This window comes from Cucurbita pepo, chromosome LG10, assembly GCF_002806865.2.
Source record: "Cucurbita pepo subsp. pepo cultivar mu-cu-16 chromosome LG10, ASM280686v2, whole genome shotgun sequence".
Lineage (NCBI taxonomy): Eukaryota > Viridiplantae > Streptophyta > Magnoliopsida > Cucurbitales > Cucurbitaceae > Cucurbita > Cucurbita pepo.
The window spans coordinates 2,914,623-2,934,495 of NC_036647.1; the positions used below are offsets into that span (position 1 = coordinate 2,914,623).

Genomic DNA, 19,873 nt, shown 5'->3' on the forward strand with positions numbered 1-19,873 from the left:
AAAAAAAAAAAAAAAAAAAAAAAAAAAAAAAACAAAACAAAACAAAAAAGAATAATTGCAGAGAGAGAGAGAGATTAAGAGAGTTGAAAGTCGAGAAGAGACAAAGGTAGTAGTACCAAACACACTCGAGCTTCGCAGACAGTCTAGCACAAATCTATCCCTCTTTTTTTCTTCAAAACAAAATCTTCTTTTTTCATTTCACAGATTTATATTCAAAAAGGAGGAAAACCAGAGACATTAACCAACAACGACAAGAACAACACCCATATGAATTCCTCGGCCACCCACATGAAAAAGAAAAGAAAATGCTTCCCTCCATTGTTGAAAGGAGGCATTATAGTGATTTAACTCAAGAAAGATTCAGTATCAGTGTGGTCAAACTTTTGAATTGTAAAGATTAACCAACAAAAGGAGAGTCTGGTTTAGACCTTACAATTTATGAAACCCAAATTCCCCCAAAAGAAAAACACCATTTTTTTTCAAACAAATCAAAGACCTTGAGAGATGATATGAGAAAGTGGTTAAATTTGAGGAATGTGGGCTTGCAAAGGTTGGACCGATTGATCCTATCTGTCACTGTTTGAGGGGCACAGCCGAGTGGCGTGTGGTTGCATGAACAATAGGAGATTGATGCATAGCCACGTGACCCCACCAACACCCCTAAACTTGGGCCCCATAGGACCCCCTTCCTATTCAAAGAAACCCTGCTGGTTGCCACCAAGCTTCTCCCCAGCCTCTCCTTTCACTCCAATTCCTTATCTACATTTGCTCATTCCTCATTCCTCTTTCATTTTCTCCCTCCCTTAAATCTCATACCTAAAGTTCGGTTCATATTTTAGCTTTTTATCTATCATAAATACATGTATGTATTTATGATATTTATGAATCAAATTTTGTTATGGATGAACTAGCACACATTTATATCAAACAAACAAAAAAAAATGATTTCAATTTTTTTCTTTTAAAAAATAAATGTTTGTCATCCATCCATATGACTTTTACGAAATATTAAATTAACACATGGAAAGTCATCTATTTACCATTTTCTAAATAGATATTTTAAATGTATAATGTTATTCTTACCAAGTATTATTAATTCAATCTAGCATGAAACAGTCATATAATTTTCCTTTCCTAAACCATTACTTAATGAAATTAGATTAATTTCAAAATGTAAATTTGAAATTTCGAATCTNTTTTTTTTTTTTTTTTTTTTTTTTTTTGTCAAATGTTCATCATTTAATGTGTATATTTGGTGGAATATATGTTGTTGTTTTTTTTCTTTTTTACAACATCTCTCTCCTACGTTGTGTGGTTTTCTCAAATAACGCCCACAAATAAAGGCATAACAAGTTTCCATTTTTAGATTTTTATTAAATAATATATATTTCACTTATCACCAAAATTTTGAAACATAAAAATGTTAAAATAGTGGATTGGTCTGTGTCTTTAACTTCCTAATTTTAATTTATATATTTTTTTAATAGATCTATTAATTTAACGATGATTTTATTGTTAAATTTTGTTATTAAAAAATATTTTTCAATTAGCTTTTATCACAATAAATTTTGAATGAGGTTATTATTATTATTTAATTAGTTAAGTCAAATTTATTCTACATAAAAGCAAAATGTAATGAAATTAAAAATATAGTACTTACAATTTTTAAATTACGTGTAAATAAATGTGTCGAGTAAAAATGTTATTTATTGTCCCACCTTTAAAAATATTAAAAGTTTTTTTATATGTTTATTAAAACTAATATTTTCACATTAATAAATTTATCGAAATATTGAAAACATAGTTTTTCTATATTTGTAACTATTTTAAATTGATCTATAGATAATTTAATAATTTTGTGTGATAAATGGGGAACCAAAATTTAAAGTCAGAAATTGAAAGGAGAAAGGGTTTTAAACAAACTCTCTCGTCTTAGCGAAAAATATATTTATATATATTATTAATAGAGCCATAAATATGGATCATAACCTTACAACAATGTAATATCTTTAACATTTATTTTTGAAGATACTAATTCCAATAAAACATTAGGATCCTAGCTTTTTTAACGCACCTCATTCGCCTTTGACCAGAGGAGAATAAAAGAGGTCAACATTTATGCCAACACGTAGAAGGCCAAGCAAAAACCGCTCAAACCGCCCGACCCGACCGAAACCGTCGGCGGGTGGGTTTGGGTCAGTCTTAGCGACCGGTTCGGCTGGGGTGTATATGGAACCGAAGCTAATCTGTCGTGCTTGTGGCATCATCGGTCGACGTTGTGGAAAGAGACATGAAGAATCAAACCGGTCGACGTTGTAGATAGATGGACGGAAGAAGGGACGGCGATGAAGCCCATGCTTGCACGCCATCCCAGACTGTCATTCAGACGCAGTCTCACATCACACTAACCAATGCTCTGTCTTCCGACTTTTTGCTTTTTTCTTTTTTTTTTTTTTTGGTTTAAGTTCAATTAATATTAGAGACAAAACCTTGCGCCTAGACCCAACCGATCTTAATTCTTACCTGACTTGGTTCGGGTTCGGTTTTTTTTTAATAGTTATATATATATATATATATATATATTAGAATATGGAAGTGTGAGGCGTAGGTAGGTTGAAATAATATTTAGCATTAAAAGGCTTAAAAACTATAGAATAGGAATAGGCTTTTATCAATATTAACATAAAGAGAAAGGCAATTATGAGAGAAAGAAGCTTAGTGAGTGGAGGAAGTACTAGAATCCAATGCAACCATTTTCTCTCTATTTATTTATTTATTTATTTTTATTGGGGTCTTAGTGAGTATCAAAAGTGAATGGATGGGGATCTATAAGCAATGGTGATAATAATGGAGCCTTATTTATTGCATAATCCAAAAGAAAAAAGAACGCATTAAAGTTAGTTTGGGTATTAATGTGTATCATAAGAACCTATAAGCTAAGGCCATAATGAATGGTCAATTCAGGTAAGCTTCCTTTATGTTACTCTCTTCATTTCCTCCACACCCTCTTATGTTCTCTTCTTTTCAACACAACTAAGGATCTCTCTCTCTCTCTCTCTCTCTCTCTGTTTCTTTTAGTGACTTTTCCATGGTCCTTGTCGGACACCATTTTTAACACTACTCCTTGGCCTTTCAATCTTCCACATTAATATCTCCATTTTTTTTTTAAAGAAAATCAAATCATTAACTTATAAAATAATGATATATATTATTAACTATTAAATTATACATCGACGTCGAGACTATTGTTAATAATTATTTTCTATAGATCGACTAATGTCTAACTATACTGAAGTATGGTATATTGACCTTATAGATTATAAATTCTTTTTATGTGAATTAACAAGTCGTGTATACGAGCCATTTATTTGTTTGCAACATGCTTTTATTAACTCATTAGCAAGCGTGTAAGATAATAAGTCATGCTTAATCCACTTTCTTTGACTATAGCTTTTGTCATAATTTATTTAATCTTACTATAAACTTTATATTGCTTTAGAATATAATGATGCATCAAATATTCTTCCTACTTTTTAGAGATGTCAAATATTAATTAATTAATGAATATAGATCTACGGTTTGGATTTTTTTTTTTATCTAATATAATACAAACTTATAAATTTGTCATGTCTGGATGAACTTTATTTGATATAATGTATTTATTGAATATATATAATTTCAATACTGTCGGGGTAAATTTTCTACTTTATTTTTCTTTTAAAATGAAAATCCTTTTTATTTAAAAAAAGACGGAATATTAAATAGAGGAGGGACACTATAATAAATGGAAAATCAGCTTGGTAGAGAAGCCACGTGACCTTATCATTTCAAAAGATATTTTTTTCCCCACTTGTTTTAAAGAGGAATTAGGGTTCCTAAAAGTGATGGATCTGTCTTTAACCTCATTTTTAGTACCTTTTTTTATTTTATTTTTTAATAAAATTATTTGGTCAAACCCACTTTTCATTGCTTCCTGCTATGTGTCTTCTGCTGAATCCGGACAGCGACTCTTTAGCCTTGCCCTTAATTTGTCGGTTTGCTAATGGGCTGGGCCGAGTTAAGAGGTCGGTTCAAACTGGGCCTGGCCCATCCACATCTCTTCTAAACACTCCTATTCAACTTGGGCTACACAATGCTCGAAAACCATCAAGTCTGCTTGAGTTATGGGCCCTGTAAGGCCCATTATGATTATGGTAGGCAAGGCAATAGTCATGGGCTGGCCTACAATTGCCTTGACACGATGATTTCGTTTTTTATTTTTTATTTTTTAGTGCATTAATAATTTAAATAGCAAATTCACTATTTTTCTCTATTTATTTAGAAATATTTATGGATCGAATTTTGAATCTCTTTTTATTCAAGTGATATTGAGTTGAGTTCAAGAGGAAAATAATAATAATAATAATAATAAAGCTATAATGATTATTAGTTCAGATTTAAAAATATGGAATTTTAATTGATAATAATGTAAATTGTTTTGGAGGGTAATAAAAAGCCCCCAAACTTGCGAAAAACAGGGCAGATGGCGACCTTGATAGATACGGGTTCTGTAGATGACAAATTTAAAAGCTTCCGCCGTCGGTGTCGGTGATTTGATGATTGATCAAACGAGACGGCGCAAAATTGTTAGAATGAAGAATCAAGGGCTAAGCCTATGCCTGAAACAGGAGCAGGCGGTCGCAGGAGGAACAGCTGGGATGCACCATTTGGGCTCCAGACTCCCTCCGTGTCGCACACCAACTGTTTGTTTTATGTCCTCACTTGTTTTAATCTCCTTTTCAGTATTACGCTAGTTTTAAGCATCCCGTTGATTGATTTGAACCCTCCCTCATAAGAAAAGACAAACTACATTGCATTAATACAACAATTAATTACGGAGATTTTGATCGCATCCTCCTTTTAGGTAAAGTGTAGGCTGGATTCCACGTCTTGGTGTGTTAAAGCAATCTTTAGCTGTCTCTTTCTTCTGTGCGTTTTCTAAGTCAAACCATGGTCTTACAACCCTTCATAGTACAGGAGGAAAATAAGGCCAATAAATAAACACTTGTCTAAAAGTCACATTCTATGTGCTGTTTTAATCTTTAGAATTACATAAAGTTACAAAAAACAAAGAAAAAGAAAGCATATCAATTCATAATTCCCGGACATTGTAGCAGATAGATGTGAAAGGCACGTCTTTTGTCATCAAGGAGAGATGCGAATTTGGATTCTTCCTAACAGGAACCCAACCAAACGCCAAAGCTAATTGTATGTGTATATACATAAAAGTTGGTTCTTTTAGGCCTTCTCTCTAACGTGACTTTCTCTGTTTTCAACCTCTCTAATAACATAGGGATCCAAAGAAAGAAAGAGGGCATTTTGGTGATTCCCCTGTTAAGTATTATGATTAAACTTAATTTTTAAGTTTGGGTTTGGTTTTCTGATTGCTTTACAGCTTTGTCTTTGAGAGGGGTTTTGCTTTCTTGTTTTGGATTGATAGAAAATGTTGAGCATGAAAAGCACTGAACTAAGCTAAGCCCACAAGGTTTTCTTAATAGCTTGCTTGTGTTAAACCTCAAAACTAGGTGATCGAGTAATGCATTTGTTATGGTAGAAATCCTGCCTTGAACCTCAACACAGTTTGAATGAGTCACCAAAGAAAGTCCCATAAAGAAAGAATCTAAAATTTGAATGGGACATGACATGTTTCTTAATTCTAGCACAGAGAGAGATGGACCGAATGGTAAAGCAAGTTAAAGAGAGTGATGGGGTTGGCAATGGCAGGAGATGGCAATGGTTTGATGGAGGTAGGCCATTAAGTTTTGAGAAAGCTACTCTCTTTCTCTCTCTCTTAAAAAAAAAAAAAAAGGAAAGCGGGCAGAGAACTTCAATCTCCATGCAAACAGCAGTGTACCACGCACAGTTATGTGGTCGCTCTCAGATCGGTTGCTATCCACAATTTACTTTCTCTGTTGACCTCTGTACATCTCTGTAATCTTTGCTTTAGATTTTGTTTTGGATTGCATTTCCTATTCTTACAAGAATATCATTTAATATACCATTCACTCTCACTGTGTTTAACAAGGAATTTTATGTAGGGCCCTACGGCTACTCTGTTACCTAACCTCTGCACAAATACCCCTTCATTTCTATTATGGATTTTGGGTGTCCTTAATGCCAGGAGTAGTAGTATAGTATATAGTATAGCCCTTTTGTGTAGGATCAAACTTAGGGGCTGCTGCTGAGCTGAGGCTCGTTAACCCCTTTTTTTTCCAATGGTTTTCATTTTTCAAACTTAACCTTCAGTTCAGTCCAGCTGTCCTTGGTTTTGAACCATATTGAATTTGACATATGTAACCGATAAAATGCATCGCTATAAGATATTATCTTTTTTTATACTTTCTTTTAAAATGCGTTTATTTAGAAGAGATTTTCATGTTTTTATAAGAGCAATATTTAAAGTTTGGTTGGGGAATGAAATGGTATTGGTGATTGGGGTTATTGTGGGGGAAGGAGGGGAGTCATGAATGTTTTTTCATGATTGCTGCAATCAAAAAGAGAGTTTTGTGTCTTTAATATAATTTCCAAAGGAGAAACAAACCAAATGATGCCCTCTTGAAAATCTGTCTCCATGAACTTAGTCATGCAAAATTGTGCATGCAAGAACATGGTGAAAGATATTTTCAGAATGGATGGGATTGAGACTTCAAAAGGGACCCATAATGTGGGAATTTCAATCATCACAGTTTCGACCCTAAAGGCTCATTTTTTTTGCATATTTTATCTTTAGTCCTTCATTTTCTAAAGATTTAATATTCTTAATTATCATCCATTTCTCTTGTTTGATAAACCGATAGTAGACTTTTTTTGTTAACAATTTTACAATCATAGCCACTTTGAAAGCCAGTGTATCATTTAATAATCTTTCTTAATTAACATCTTTATTTTGAATTTTACCTTTTGAAATTTAGTACAAATTTTAAACATAGAAAATAGTTTTAAAATTGACTTTAGATGTTCTATATGTATAAAGAGATATTTGAAGAGCAACCCAGTTTGAAATCTGGCTAAAAAAATTTGCCTTTTGTTTTGGAAGTTTGCAAGCATTTCAAAGGGATTCATAAAAATTGAAAAGAAAGAATAAATTGAAAACAGTAGCAGAGAAGAAAAAACACGACAGTTCTGAAGATGTTAGAACCATGGTGGGGAAGGAAAATAATTGGGTCAATAATTGAGATCACTGTGTATAATTAGATGCAGCTAAGAACAAATTATTTGCTGAATTAGATTTTGAAGCTTCTTAGTGTCACTGTTGGTTTGTGGGTAAATCAGTATTTGTCAAGAAGTGGGTTTGGCAGCTTTCAGAGGCTTGATACCTCCTCTGTTTCCTTTACTCTAACCAGTCTTCTTCACCGTCTCCTTTCTTACCTTTTGCTTCATTAAGTCACCTTAGAAGTCCATAGCTAGCGGGTGTAACTGCTCAATTATGTATACATTTTTTAAAAAATGGGTGTGATTATAAGCGTGCGCTGATTCTGATGAAACAAAGAAGCACTCAAAACTCAAGGGCTAAGGATAAGATTCTGTCATGTCCTAATTGGCATGAAAAAGTGTTGTTTAGTTGGTGGCTAATGGGTGGGTATGTCCACAGTCGGCCATTGCCCAACGCATTCAACGAGGTGGGATTTTGATAAAAGGGAGTTTCTTTCTTTTACACTTCTCTTTTCCTCCTTCTGAAGCAGTAAGCAGGCACCGAATAAAAAGACTACAAAATAGAGGGAAGAAGCAAAGCAAAGCAAAGCAAAGGGTAGGATCCATCCAAGTAGAGCAAGGTTTTTGAAGTTGAAGGAGGAGCAGTGGAGTAAACGGGGAGAAACGGTGCCGTATGTGGCGAGCTTTTTATTTTGCTTTTTTGGTGGGCGTAGCTGGCGAATGCCTACGAGGCCGTTTGGGATGTGTAGGTCCATGCAGAACAGAAGCTGCTAAATATATGAAGTGACTAAAGGGACAGTTTGTCTTCCGTTTGTGTAATCTAATTCAAGGTCCTCAGAGGCGTCATCAGACCATTTAATCACATTAATACGGTGGAACCCACTTCCACAGAGCCCACTATTAGTCAATAATTTTTAAAGGGTACTTGACTTTGCTTCACTTGGCATAGGTGGGGAGGGGAGGGGAGGGGTGGGGTGGGGTGGGGTGGGGTGCCCTTCAAGTCCGAGATTATACACATACAGAGAGCAGTGAAAGGCGTCCTTCTCTCTTCTGGTTTTGCATGTTTATATTAATCTATAAAAGATAGCTTCAGCAAAACCATGCCTTAAATCCAAAGAGCATAAAGAAGCAAAAAAGAAAAGAGTAGGTGGAGAGCGTAGGGTAAAGCAACAAAAGGATGTTCTTTCTCACACACAGATCCCTATAGGAATGCATTGCCTCTCCGCCCAATGCTCATTCTATTTCCTCGATTTAAAGCCCCTTGCTTTCTTCAAAGACAGAGCGGGTTGTTTTGTTGGTAGTGTTGGTCATAGGCTCTAAGTTTCTTTATGAGACGGGTTAGACATGATTCTCTGTGCTGCTAGCATACAAACAAAATATATCCAGTTTCAAAGTGGGGGTGAAGCAAGGATTTGTTGAAATCGNTTTTTTTTTTTTTTTTTTTTTTTTTTTCTTTTTCCTTCAAATTTTCAATCATTTAGAGCATTGGGTTTGAAAGAGGGGTAGATTGAACGTGAGGGTTGAGGGAATTCCATGAATAATGTTAATGGCAACAACTGTGACTGGCTAGGCTTCTCTGTCTCCCCTAACGTTAGCATGGAGCTTTCTTCTTCCTCTGCTACTGCTGTCTCCTCTTCAATTCCTGCAAACCTTTTTCACTCCCCATCACAATTTAACTATGGCATTTGCTATGGCGTCGATGGAGAAAATGGTGGCTTTTATTCACCATTGTCTGCCATGCCACTCAAGTCAGATGGCTCAATTTGTTCAATGGAATCACTCAGCAGGCAGCATCCACAAGGTTAGGATATGTCCCTGAATTTACTCTGTGCTCGAGTTAGAAGAAATATAACAATCTTAAATTTCTTATCTTATTTTGTTTTATTGTTCCCATTTGGATTTGAAGTGGCGAGTAGCTCTACTCCAAAACTAGAGGATTTCTTCGGTGGCGCAACTATGGGGTCCCATCACTATGAAAGCAATGGCAGGGAAGCTATGGCTCTCAGCCTCGACAGCATTTTTTGCCATCAAAACCCAACTCATGAGCCCAACAACCAACCCTTTGCGCATTTCTCATCCTTGAGAAGCCGTGAAGGGATGCTTCAAGACTCGAAGGTAATCCTGCCTGATGGGTGCAATCTGCAGCAGCAGCAGCACCCACCAGCAGTGATAGAGACTAAGAATTCTGGTCTGAATTGGGCTGTTCCTAGGAACTATGCTGTCGCTAATAATGGTTCGTTCGAGCAGAAGATGGTGAGTTTCATGAGTGAAAATGGTGGAGAATCTGGTCCCATTAATGCCATGGCTTATGGAGATTTACATTCATTGAGCTTGTCCATGACTATGAGCCCCAGCTCTCAGTCAAGCTGTGTTACAGCCACACAGCATGCTTCACCTGCCTTGGCTGACTGTTCTGCTATGGATACAAAGAAAAGAGGCCATGAGAAGCTTGATCAGAAGCAAATTGTTCATAGGAAGTCTTTAGACACTTTTGGACAGAGAACCTCCCAGTACAGAGGGGTTACAAGGTCTCCCACTTCTTTCTCTAAATTCTTCACTTTACAATTCTTTCTTTTCTTAAATCTCGAAGCTGCTTTGTTTTATTTATCTTCATACTCATTCCATCTTTCAATGCTTCATTATGTCAATCAGGCACAGATGGACGGGTAGGTATGAAGCACATTTGTGGGATAACAGTTGCAAGAAAGAAGGTCAAAGCAGGAAGGGAAGGCAAGGTAAAAGAAATAAAATAAAAAAGCATTATGGGCTTCAGTTTCTGCATGAATCAATATTTTGTTTGTTCTTGCAAAAATCATAACCCACTCAATTGGTTTTTTCTTTGTTTGGTTGGCTGGGATCGCCATTGGATTCAAATGATGATGTCCAGTGTACCTTGGTAAGCATTCAGAATCTGGACAGAGTAATTATTGATCAAGTTTTTCCATCTTATTATATGATTAATCAAGTGGTTCCAAAAATTGGTTATTATAGGAGGTTATGATATGGAAGAAAAAGCCGCCAGAGCTTATGATCTTGCTGCACTCAAGTATTGGGGACCCTCCACCCACATCAACTCTCCTGTAATAATACCACTTTCTCTTAAATCTAATTTAAAATTTTTCTACTTATGATCATGCTAATTTAATATTCTTTAGTAATTATCACGCTTTACCTCAACTGAATCCTTGTTCTGAGCAGGTGGAGAACTATCAGAAAGAATTAGAGGAAATGAAGAACATGAGTAGGCAGGAATATGTTGCTCACCTCAGAAGGCAAGCTCATTTTTATCATGTGTATTAATTAGTTATACTATATGTAGCCTAAATTGAAAATCTCAAATTTGTATATCAATAATCTCTCAGAAGAAGCAGTGGATTCTCAAGAGGAGCCTCAATTTACAGAGGCGTAACAAGGTCTACTAAGTCTCAACTCAATGCTTTGTAATATATTTAGATCTTGATCGCTTTGGTTTTGGATTTATGTGGCTTTTTCAGTGAATCTCTGCCATTTGTATTATGTGTTGCAGACATCATCAACATGGAAGATGGCAGGCTCGGATTGGGCGAGTTGCTGGTAACAAAGATCTGTATCTTGGGACATTCAGTGAGTGCTTTTAGATGCTTTTATCTGCGAATATTTTGATGGAATAGCTTTCAAAAATAACTCATTTCCTAGAATGAAATTGAGTGTCTTTCCTGCTTTGGTAATGGTAGGGCTCACATTGTGAAACGAATTATGCAGAAAACAATAAGGCTGTGCTTGAATCGCTTTGTTGTAATTGTTTAATCCCTTTTCTTGTAGAGCAAAGATGCTCTTTTACAGATGCATCCAGAAGTACATCTTTTTCTTACTTTGATTTTTAATTGCCGTTTGAAACTTTTAGGTACTCAAGAGGAAGCAGCCGAAGCCTATGACATAGCAGCCATCAAATTTCGAGGAATGAATGCCGTTACTAATTTCAATATCACGAGGTATGATGTGGAGCGGATCATTGCCAGCAATACCCTTCTTAGTGGCGATCTAGCTAAGAGAAAGCAGCAGCCTGAGTTTGATAATGAATCACTTAGACAAACCCCTCCTACTCACAACAGCAATTCAGAAGCTCTTCATTTGCCCACTCAGAGTAATCAAAGTGAATCAGAATGGAAGATGGCTCTTTATCAGTCGTCGCAACAGCTCATTCCAAAACCACGATTGCCGTCTGCTATAACCGATGATGGATCACAACTCGGAGTCGAAGACTCGGCCAGAATGGGAGCTCATTTCTCCAATGCATCTTCAATTGTGACCAGCTGCAGCTTTAGCAGCTCGAGGGAGGAGAGTCCAGACAAGACGAGCCTTTCAATGGTGTTCGGAATGCCTCAATCGACGTCTAAGCCATTTGCTACCTCTGGTAGTAATATGAACTCCTCCTCCTGGATTGCATCTGCCCAGCAGTTGAGGGCAGCCAATTGTATGAGCCAGTTGCCAGTGTTTGCTGCCTGGTCTGATAGTTGAGGAAAAGAATTTGATATTTACTGATGTAGTAGCAAGAACAGGAACTTCAACTTATTTTAAACAATAGAGAAATGAAGTTCAAATTGGAGTGTCCCTGTTGTATCTCTATCTCTTTCTGTATTATTGTCTTTGTTTTTCCTTTGTTATCAAAGTCATAATTGAGCTCAGCTTTACTGGGGTTTCCGAAGTACACAAATGAACTGTGGATGAAGGGTGTGGCCCAGCAAAACATAGAGCTGATGGGTCAGCTCAGCGCTGTGGCCTTTTGCTTTTAAAAGCCTTTGACCACAAACAAAAGTCCTTTATCAATCTTCATCCATAACATCATCATTACTGATTCCCTCTTTTTTATCTAAGCTTTTCTGAAAAGTGACAGACATTCCCTCCATAATACAAAGAGAGAAATTAAAAGGATTGTTTTTTTCTTTATTTTCTTTTCAAAATCTGGGAAATTAGACAACCGTACCAGGATTAAACTTATGTTTGGAGACAGACATATTGGGCCATATTCGACAGAAAAAAATGTCTGCTTTATTCAGAAAGAACATGCGTTATTTTCAAAGGAANTAAAAAAAAAAAAAAAAAAAAAAAAAAAAAAAAAAAAAAAAAAAAAAAAAAAATACAGCACTGTATAGTGGCAGATTCAGTCCTTTTTCTCCACCCTTGTCCACTCACTGTTTAATCATGATGTTGGGAATTAAAGCAAAGAATTCGCATATCCTGATATCAAATATTGAATTATTATCCATCCACTGCACTATTTGATCATAAGATCATGATTTTTGCAATGGAAAGAAAGTCATTCAACATCAATGAAGAACACAACACACCTAAAACTCAAACAAAGCAGCATGTAAAAACAAAAGGCAAGGACCATGTCTGTGGAAAAAGCTACGGCGTGGAGAGGGGATTGGTAAGTCAAAAGGCAGCCCTATTTTCCATTAGCTCTCAGCGTCTTGTGCTTGCATTCTTAATTTTGAAAGAGTGTTTTCATTTGGGTTCATATCTCTTTCGAGACTAAAAGTTTGAAACTTTCGGCATGGAATCATAGGACTTTACTTTATAAAATGTTTTGAAATGTGGTGTAGAATTAAATTAAACATTTAGATTGTTTATGAGATTCTATTTCAATTTGTGGGATTATTATTCAGAGGGATGCTATATTTATTTGATAAAACTGGATAGCTGTAGCAGCAGACTAATACTTATGGACTTATGTGGTGACTATCATATTTAGGCTTCAAGTCTGGCCCAAAACGTTATGGGCCAAGCCCAGTCAAAATTTTAATGTCCATGATTGCGATGTGTCCACGTTCAACCGGAATTCCCAATTACTAGTGTTAGACAGGTGGCATTATGGTTTAATTAGGATAAAATAAAAATATAAGGGGAGAAAATAATAATAATAATAATAAATAGATAAAGTTGCTATGTCTACGTGGTGTATGAGGTGGAAAAGTAGCGTCCTGCTTTCCTTAATTTTTAAGTTTTGTGTAAGTTTAAAATTTTTGTTTAGTTAAAGTCTTATTGGATGACATAAAGTTTATCAGGTTCGGCCATTTTTTATGAAGAAAAAACCACTTTCGAAGGCTATATAGTCAAGCTGGGTGGGAGCCCATTATTCAAAGGTAAAGAGATCTCGAGTGACCTTATAGATTGGAATAATGACCTCAACATCACTCCTTTTAACACCTTTTGTCCTATGTACGAGTGTAGTAGAGAAGGTTATATAAGTATACCCACGAAACAAAAATAAAAAATGCAAATACAATTGCGTTTAGGTCGACACTACTTTAGCCTCAATACTAAGCTCAACATCAAAACATGTTGAGGAAAGTACCACGGATCATTGAAGTTCTCTGACCGGATCTACTAATTATATTCACGTCAAAGTAACTTTTTTAATTTATTTAAAGTTTGGAAGTCATAGTTGACGTAAATTATAGACTAGAATGAGTTTGGTGGGTATGTGACAAATGTGTGAACTCAGAAGATGGGCCTAATGCAGATTGTAGCCTCGATTGGGTATGGATTTAGACCTTATCTGGGAATTATATGGACTGGACTTTGAATGTATTGTGTTCCAGCATTGATTTTATAATTCATTTTTGTATGAAATAAATAAATAAATGAGGAGAATTAAAATTTAAAAGGGGAAGGAATGATAGAGCGTCAAATCCAAAAGCGTGGTGCAGAAAAAGGGGCCATACACAGATACGGTGTGTGGCAGTGCAGACACACAGCTGAAACTGAAAGGTGGTTGCTTGTAAGCCACACCTAACGCTAACTCAAAATGAATTTCCATCGGTGGTTATTGGTGTGGCCATTGCCAATGCCAAGATTCTCTTTTGTCTCACACCTTTCAATTTTGAGTCCCCAGCCTCTTCATCCTCCGGCACAACGCCCCCGCTGTCACCCTCTGCCGCCTCTCAATTCTATTTCTTCCCCTTTCTTTCNTAAAAAAAAAAAAAAAAAAAAAAAATGGTGGACAGGATAATGTTGTCGTCAGGGCCCGTCGACAACCTTGGCCATCTTCAGTGTACGTGCCCTTGTCCTTCCCCCTCTCCTTCACTGTCTTGTCGTCCACTCTGGTCAAACGTTTTTGTTTTCTTCTTCCTCTATTATTCATTTCTTTCTTTTTTATTCTCTCNAAAAAAAAAAAAAAAAAAAAAAAAAAAAAAAAAAAGTTCTTGGTGGACTTTAGTGGGCCTGAGAATTGGGCCCAGTATGTCAGGGGGTAAGAGGCTGGGCCCATTGGAAGGCTCGCTTTCAAGGGCATGAATCGGTCGAGGTGATCCCAACAGTGTGTTGCGGTGTTGGCACTCATGTTGGCCACCATGTTTACTTGAGACAAAGCACATTGAATTCAAACTCAAACCCCTCCCTATTTTGATTTCATTTCATTCCAACTCCACGCACAAAATGCCTCCACCTTCTAAAAACAGTCTTCCAGATTTATCCGGAAAAAAAAAAAAAAAAAACATTGAATTTGATTTTATAAATTTTTTAATTGTATTTTCCAGAAGATTAAGAAAGTTACAGTGCTGTCGTTGATCAAATGAATATCCACGTATTAAATCAGAAAAAGAATGTTTTAGAATTTAAATTGTCTTAGATAGTAACGCCAGGGGAGAAAAGTTGTCGCGGACACGTGGGTTCATTTCAGTAATCCGAGTTTTATTTTTATATATATTTTTTGTTTCCACACTTAGTCGTACAATCCGTGATTGGGAATCGTTAAAATTTGTATTTTCTTTGGCTCATGCGCTCCCTGCTTACGCGTCATTTTGTAATTGGCGAGAGTGGAAAATAAGTCATTCCAGTTGGAGTGGCACGTGGACCCGCGGCCTATTTGCTTGACTGTAAATTGTTAAATGAATTTTTTTAATGACAACCTAGAATTATATTATATCTAAAGACTATATTTGTTGGGTGAGTTTTAAGTTTCCATTAATTTAAAATTAGCAAAAAACGAGACTGAAAGTTTTTGGTAATTAATTAATTTTTTTGTTAAAGGTGGATTATTTTATTCCTCCAGGCGATAATGATAAATAAAGTTATTTACTTTTTATGGATGCTTGTTATTAATTGCTATTAATATGAGTCTATACTTTATGTTCTATTGCCAATAAAGTTAGTTATTGTTACAGTGATGTCTTATATGAGCTTTAATTGTTTCATATCCCTTTGTCTTGTTTTGCGTATGTATTAATTATATAAAATAAAAAGAACTAACAAAAACTCTAAAATTAATTTATTATCTTTTTTATTTTTTTAATTGCTTCTAAGAAATATTTTAGATTTTTATTTATAAAATATAATTATTTTTTTTCATAAACTTTTATCGATTAATAAAACAAAATAAATTATACTACGATGTTGGCACCATATAACAAATTTTATTATGCACTCAACTTTTAATTTCATTCATGAAAATCACGTACTTAATAAATATTTTAAGTTAATCTTTTATTTAATCTCCACAAAATTAATGTATTAGTTCCAATTGAGAGCATACATTTCAATAACAGTTGGAAAGTCGAATGTTCAAAAAAAAAAAAAATAATAATAATAAAATAACATTAATTGTACACATTTTCTTAAAATAACATTAATTTTTCAAAATTTTCAATAGATCTAAAAAAATTTCCTTAAAACTTGAAAAAAAAATTAAGATATCATAGTTCATGATGTTTTTAATAATTTTTTTATATGTTATCTAAAGTTCTATCATTTGATGCTGAATAATTGGTTTCAAGTTCATTTAAACACGCAATCATTATTATGAATTTTAAAAAATAAAGATATATCAATAACTATTTAAGTAAAGATTAACATATAAATAAAGTCGGTGGTAAAAATCAAATATGTTTCTGTATCCGTTAAATCAGAGAGAATAGTCTGTAAAGACACTATAGTCTAGGGTTTGACTCAGTCTTTCATAAATAAATAAATAATTATAATTACTTTTATTTGGGTATATATTTGTATATANGTTTCTATAAATAATTAAATAAATAAATAAATAAAAGAAAAAGAAAAAGTTAAAAAGTAAAACCAAAAGCACTGTGGAGCTGGCAAGCTCTAAAAGTAGTGTTAATAAATTTATACACTTTTTATCAAACAACTAAATAATGAGTTTTATCACATTAGTGTCAATAGGTGTTTATATTTTTAAAAGTGTCTATTAAAGTTTTTTTTTCTTTTTTTTGAAGCTTAGATTTTAAAATAGTTTTAATAAGTTAGTCATATTTAGTATTTCTTTATTTATTAAATAAAAAATTAATAAATATTTTAGATGTTTTGAAAAGTAAAGATGGAAATTTTTTTGGAATACTTTTGAGACTATATTATTAATTATTTATCTCATAGTGTACCAGTTTAAAATAATTTATTTATATGCCTTTTAAATGATTTTTTCAAGCACCAAAATAAACATTATACTCAAAGATGTAAAGAGCATTATTAATTATTATTAACATAATTTTTAATGTCTCGATCTCCATTAACAATTTAATAGTCGAAGAGGAAGAAGGAAACAATAATCGAACCATGGATACCAAGTGAGCAAATATTATTTTGGCTCTTGTTTAAAATTGAATGTATTTTAATATATATTTTAAATGTTTTTTTTATTAAGAAAAAATGTATTTTTAATAAAATTGTAAAATTAGTTTATTATATCTAGCTTTTCCAAATAGATTTAATCTTTCTCGCCCCCAACTAATTTTGGAAGTATAACTAAATTATGTTTGTTTTAAAAGAAATCATTATTATTATTATTCTATTGAATTCTATAGAGATTAATTTGAAGTTAATTATAAAAAGTTGATTTAAAATTCTACAGAACATTAAAATTAATTTTACATATTTGAAGTGCTAAAGTGAAACTAGACCTAAACCACCCACCGAGATAATATTAACCAATTCTTGTTTTTATCTTCTTTATCCATTAGGCTATCTATTTCTGGGATGGTATGGATAAAAAGCAACTTATGTTCGAAAAAAGAAGTTTACAAATTCAACGTTTTTTAAGTCCTTGGTTTATTAAAACACAAAAATATACCTTTTTTTTTTAAAAAAAAAAAAATAAGTATTACCATGTAGTTACAAGCTGGAATGGGAAAAAAACAAAAGGAATTTTGAAAGTTGTATTTTCCTAAAATAAGTGATTTATTATTATATTAGAAATAATGGGTGGTTGTTGAATCGAGTTGAGTTTCTAAACTTTATAATGTATAGGTTGAAGTGACGAAAATACCCTTTTGGAGTGGTCGCTATCCTCGGCTTCACATGCGCAGTCGCCGCCCCCACAAGCGTAGCCGAATCCGCAAAGGCGCAGACCCCACCCCTCTCTCTTTCCTCGTCTAAAATACACTCCCAATCTCATTTTCACCCCCCACCATTCCAAAGTCCACTTTTTTCATTTTGTGCCCTCTTCTTCTTCTTCTTCGCTCTCAGACTGCCACCACATCCCCCGTTCTTCCACCACCACCAAACCCCTTTCTCATAACAAAGCCATCCACCAGAATCTCACCTTCTGAAGCTCAAACCGCAACCTGCCGTCTCTACGGCCAACCAGACTCGGAACCAGAAGAGAAGCCTCTGTACCTTCCCTACACTAGCCATTTTTATCTGGGTCTTAATCTTTTCCTCATCCATCTCTTTCTTTGTACTACCGACCCCCATAATCGCAACCAGATTGGAGGTCTCAGAACTCTGATTGATTACAAGTTTGTGGGCTCCGCCCCCTCCTCAGCCTCAGTAATCAGTATGGTTGGTTGCACCCTGCTGATATTGGGCTTGTTGGCTTCCGCCGCTCTCCCCTTGTCTTCTTCAGATCCGAACGACGAGGCCTGTCTCATTAATCTAAGCCAATCTTTGGAAGACCCAACTAATTCGCTCCATAACTGGACCAAATCCAACCTTGCTAATCCTTGCAATGGCTTCAACTCTTACATTCACGGCGCCACTTGCAACAGTGGCCGTATTTACAAACTTTCCCTCAACAATCTCTCCCTCCGCGGCTCTATTTCCCCCTTTCTTGCCAACTGCACCAATTTACAAGCCCTCGACCTCTCCTCAAATTTCCTCACTGGCCCCATCCCTTCCGACCTCCAATATCTCGTCAATCTCGCCGTCCTCAACCTCTCCGCCAATCGTCTCACCGACCAGATCCCTCAGGAGCTCGCATTTTGTGCTTACTTGAACGTTATCGATCTCCACGACAATTTGCTCACCGGTCAGATTCCTCAGCGATTGGGTCTTCTCGTCAGGCTCTCCACTTTCGACGTCTCTAATAATCATCTCTCCGGACCAATCCCCTCCACTCTGGCCAATCGGAGTGGCAATTTGCCCAAATTTAATGCCTCTTCCTTTTATGGCAACAAGGATCTCTACGGCTACCCTTTGGCGCCAATGAAGAACAGGGGCCTCTCCGTCATCGCCATTGTTGGAATCGGTTTAGGGAGTGGACTCGTCAGCTTGGTTCTCAGCTTCACCGCCGTTTGTATATGGCTGAAAATTACCGAACGGAAGATGGTAGCTGAAGAAGGAAAAATTAGTCAGCTCATGCCCGATTATTGATCTTAATCACCCATTTTGAAGCACAGATTAAGGAGCTGTAATTCTTCATAAATTTTCTGTTCAGGTATATACCATTCCCCCACTTTTCTCTCCCTTTTCCCCTCTGTTCTAAACCAGCTATGATGTAGTCCCCTTTTCCCCCCCTTTTTTAATTGGGAGATGCACTCTCGATTCATCATCGGAGAGGATATTTTTTCTCTTTTTCAATGTTCTTTTCCCCCCTCTCACCTTTTTGCCCATTTTCTTCCCAAAACAATCAACAATGTAAAAAACTCATTGATTAAAATTAAGATGCGCTCCCATTTTCTTCCTCCTTATGGTTTATTGTAAAAAAACTCAAGCTCTCTGAAGACAGAAGCACAAAAAACTTCTTTTCATGCTAAGATTGGCAATGTGTATGCAAGAACGAGAAGCAATTACCATTATTTCACACATATTGCCTATGCGCTTTACATGTTTCAGCCCTTGTCGGTTTGCCCATTTTCTGGGTCAAATTTGTTGTCTTTATAGCTCTGTTGGCTATCTATTTTGTTGCGATGTAGCTTCAATCACTCTTCCCCCGCCCCGCCCCGCCCATAAGTTTCTTTGTTTTTGTAAAATTTTCCGAATGTCCGGGCTTTACTTGAATCTAAGCCATACCCGTTATTCGCCTCCAGTGTGCAACTGCGTCAGAGAATACCCATTTTCCATTCGCTTTACAAATCAAACACTGTTCCAATTTTTCTTACTAAACTTGAGGTGGCACCATTATTACTGCTTGCTTACTGCTGCTGATTTAAAAACTTTACTCAAGTGTCATCAGATATAATAATGATGGTATTTTACAATTTATGGGAATTGATTTTGTGGGTTGAAAAATGAAATTCAGAAGAGTGAGTAGAATTTGTGTGGATGAGTCCAAAAACTGGTACAAAACGGTCGTTGAACAGTAACAAGTTTGGAGTTTAGTGATGCTGGAAATGGGGAATGGGGTTAAAAGAATCAGTATGGAATGAAACTGATCCCAAATTTGCTAATATTCTCTCCACCTCCTTAATCCAAACAGGAAACATCCATAATTACACAAATACTCACCAAAGTTTGTAGCTACTCAACTGAT

General features: G+C 35.4%; 2 protein-coding genes across 2 annotated transcripts; both read left to right on the forward strand.

Moving 5' to 3' along the window:
• Positions 1-8,716: 8,716 nt before the first annotated feature.
• LOC111803989 (AP2-like ethylene-responsive transcription factor ANT) lies at positions 8,717-11,855 on the forward strand (the record flags this gene model as incomplete). The annotated part of the gene is given in 9 exon segments (XM_023688619.1): positions 8,717-8,992; positions 9,098-9,719; positions 9,844-9,926; positions 10,079-10,087; positions 10,183-10,271; positions 10,390-10,463; positions 10,554-10,604; positions 10,718-10,794; positions 11,075-11,855. Coding segments are annotated over 9 exon segments (1,887 nt in total). The 3' UTR covers positions 11,689-11,855.
• A 5,708-nt stretch (positions 11,856-17,563) lies between these two features.
• On the forward strand, positions 17,564-19,197 carry LOC111803990 (inactive LRR receptor-like serine/threonine-protein kinase BIR2). Its single transcript, XM_023688620.1, has one exon. It carries the CDS (start codon positions 17,962-17,964, stop codon positions 18,772-18,774), a length of 813 nt encoding a protein of 270 aa, XP_023544388.1. The 5' UTR covers positions 17,564-17,961; the 3' UTR covers positions 18,775-19,197.
• The last annotated feature ends 676 nt before the right edge of the window (positions 19,198-19,873 follow it).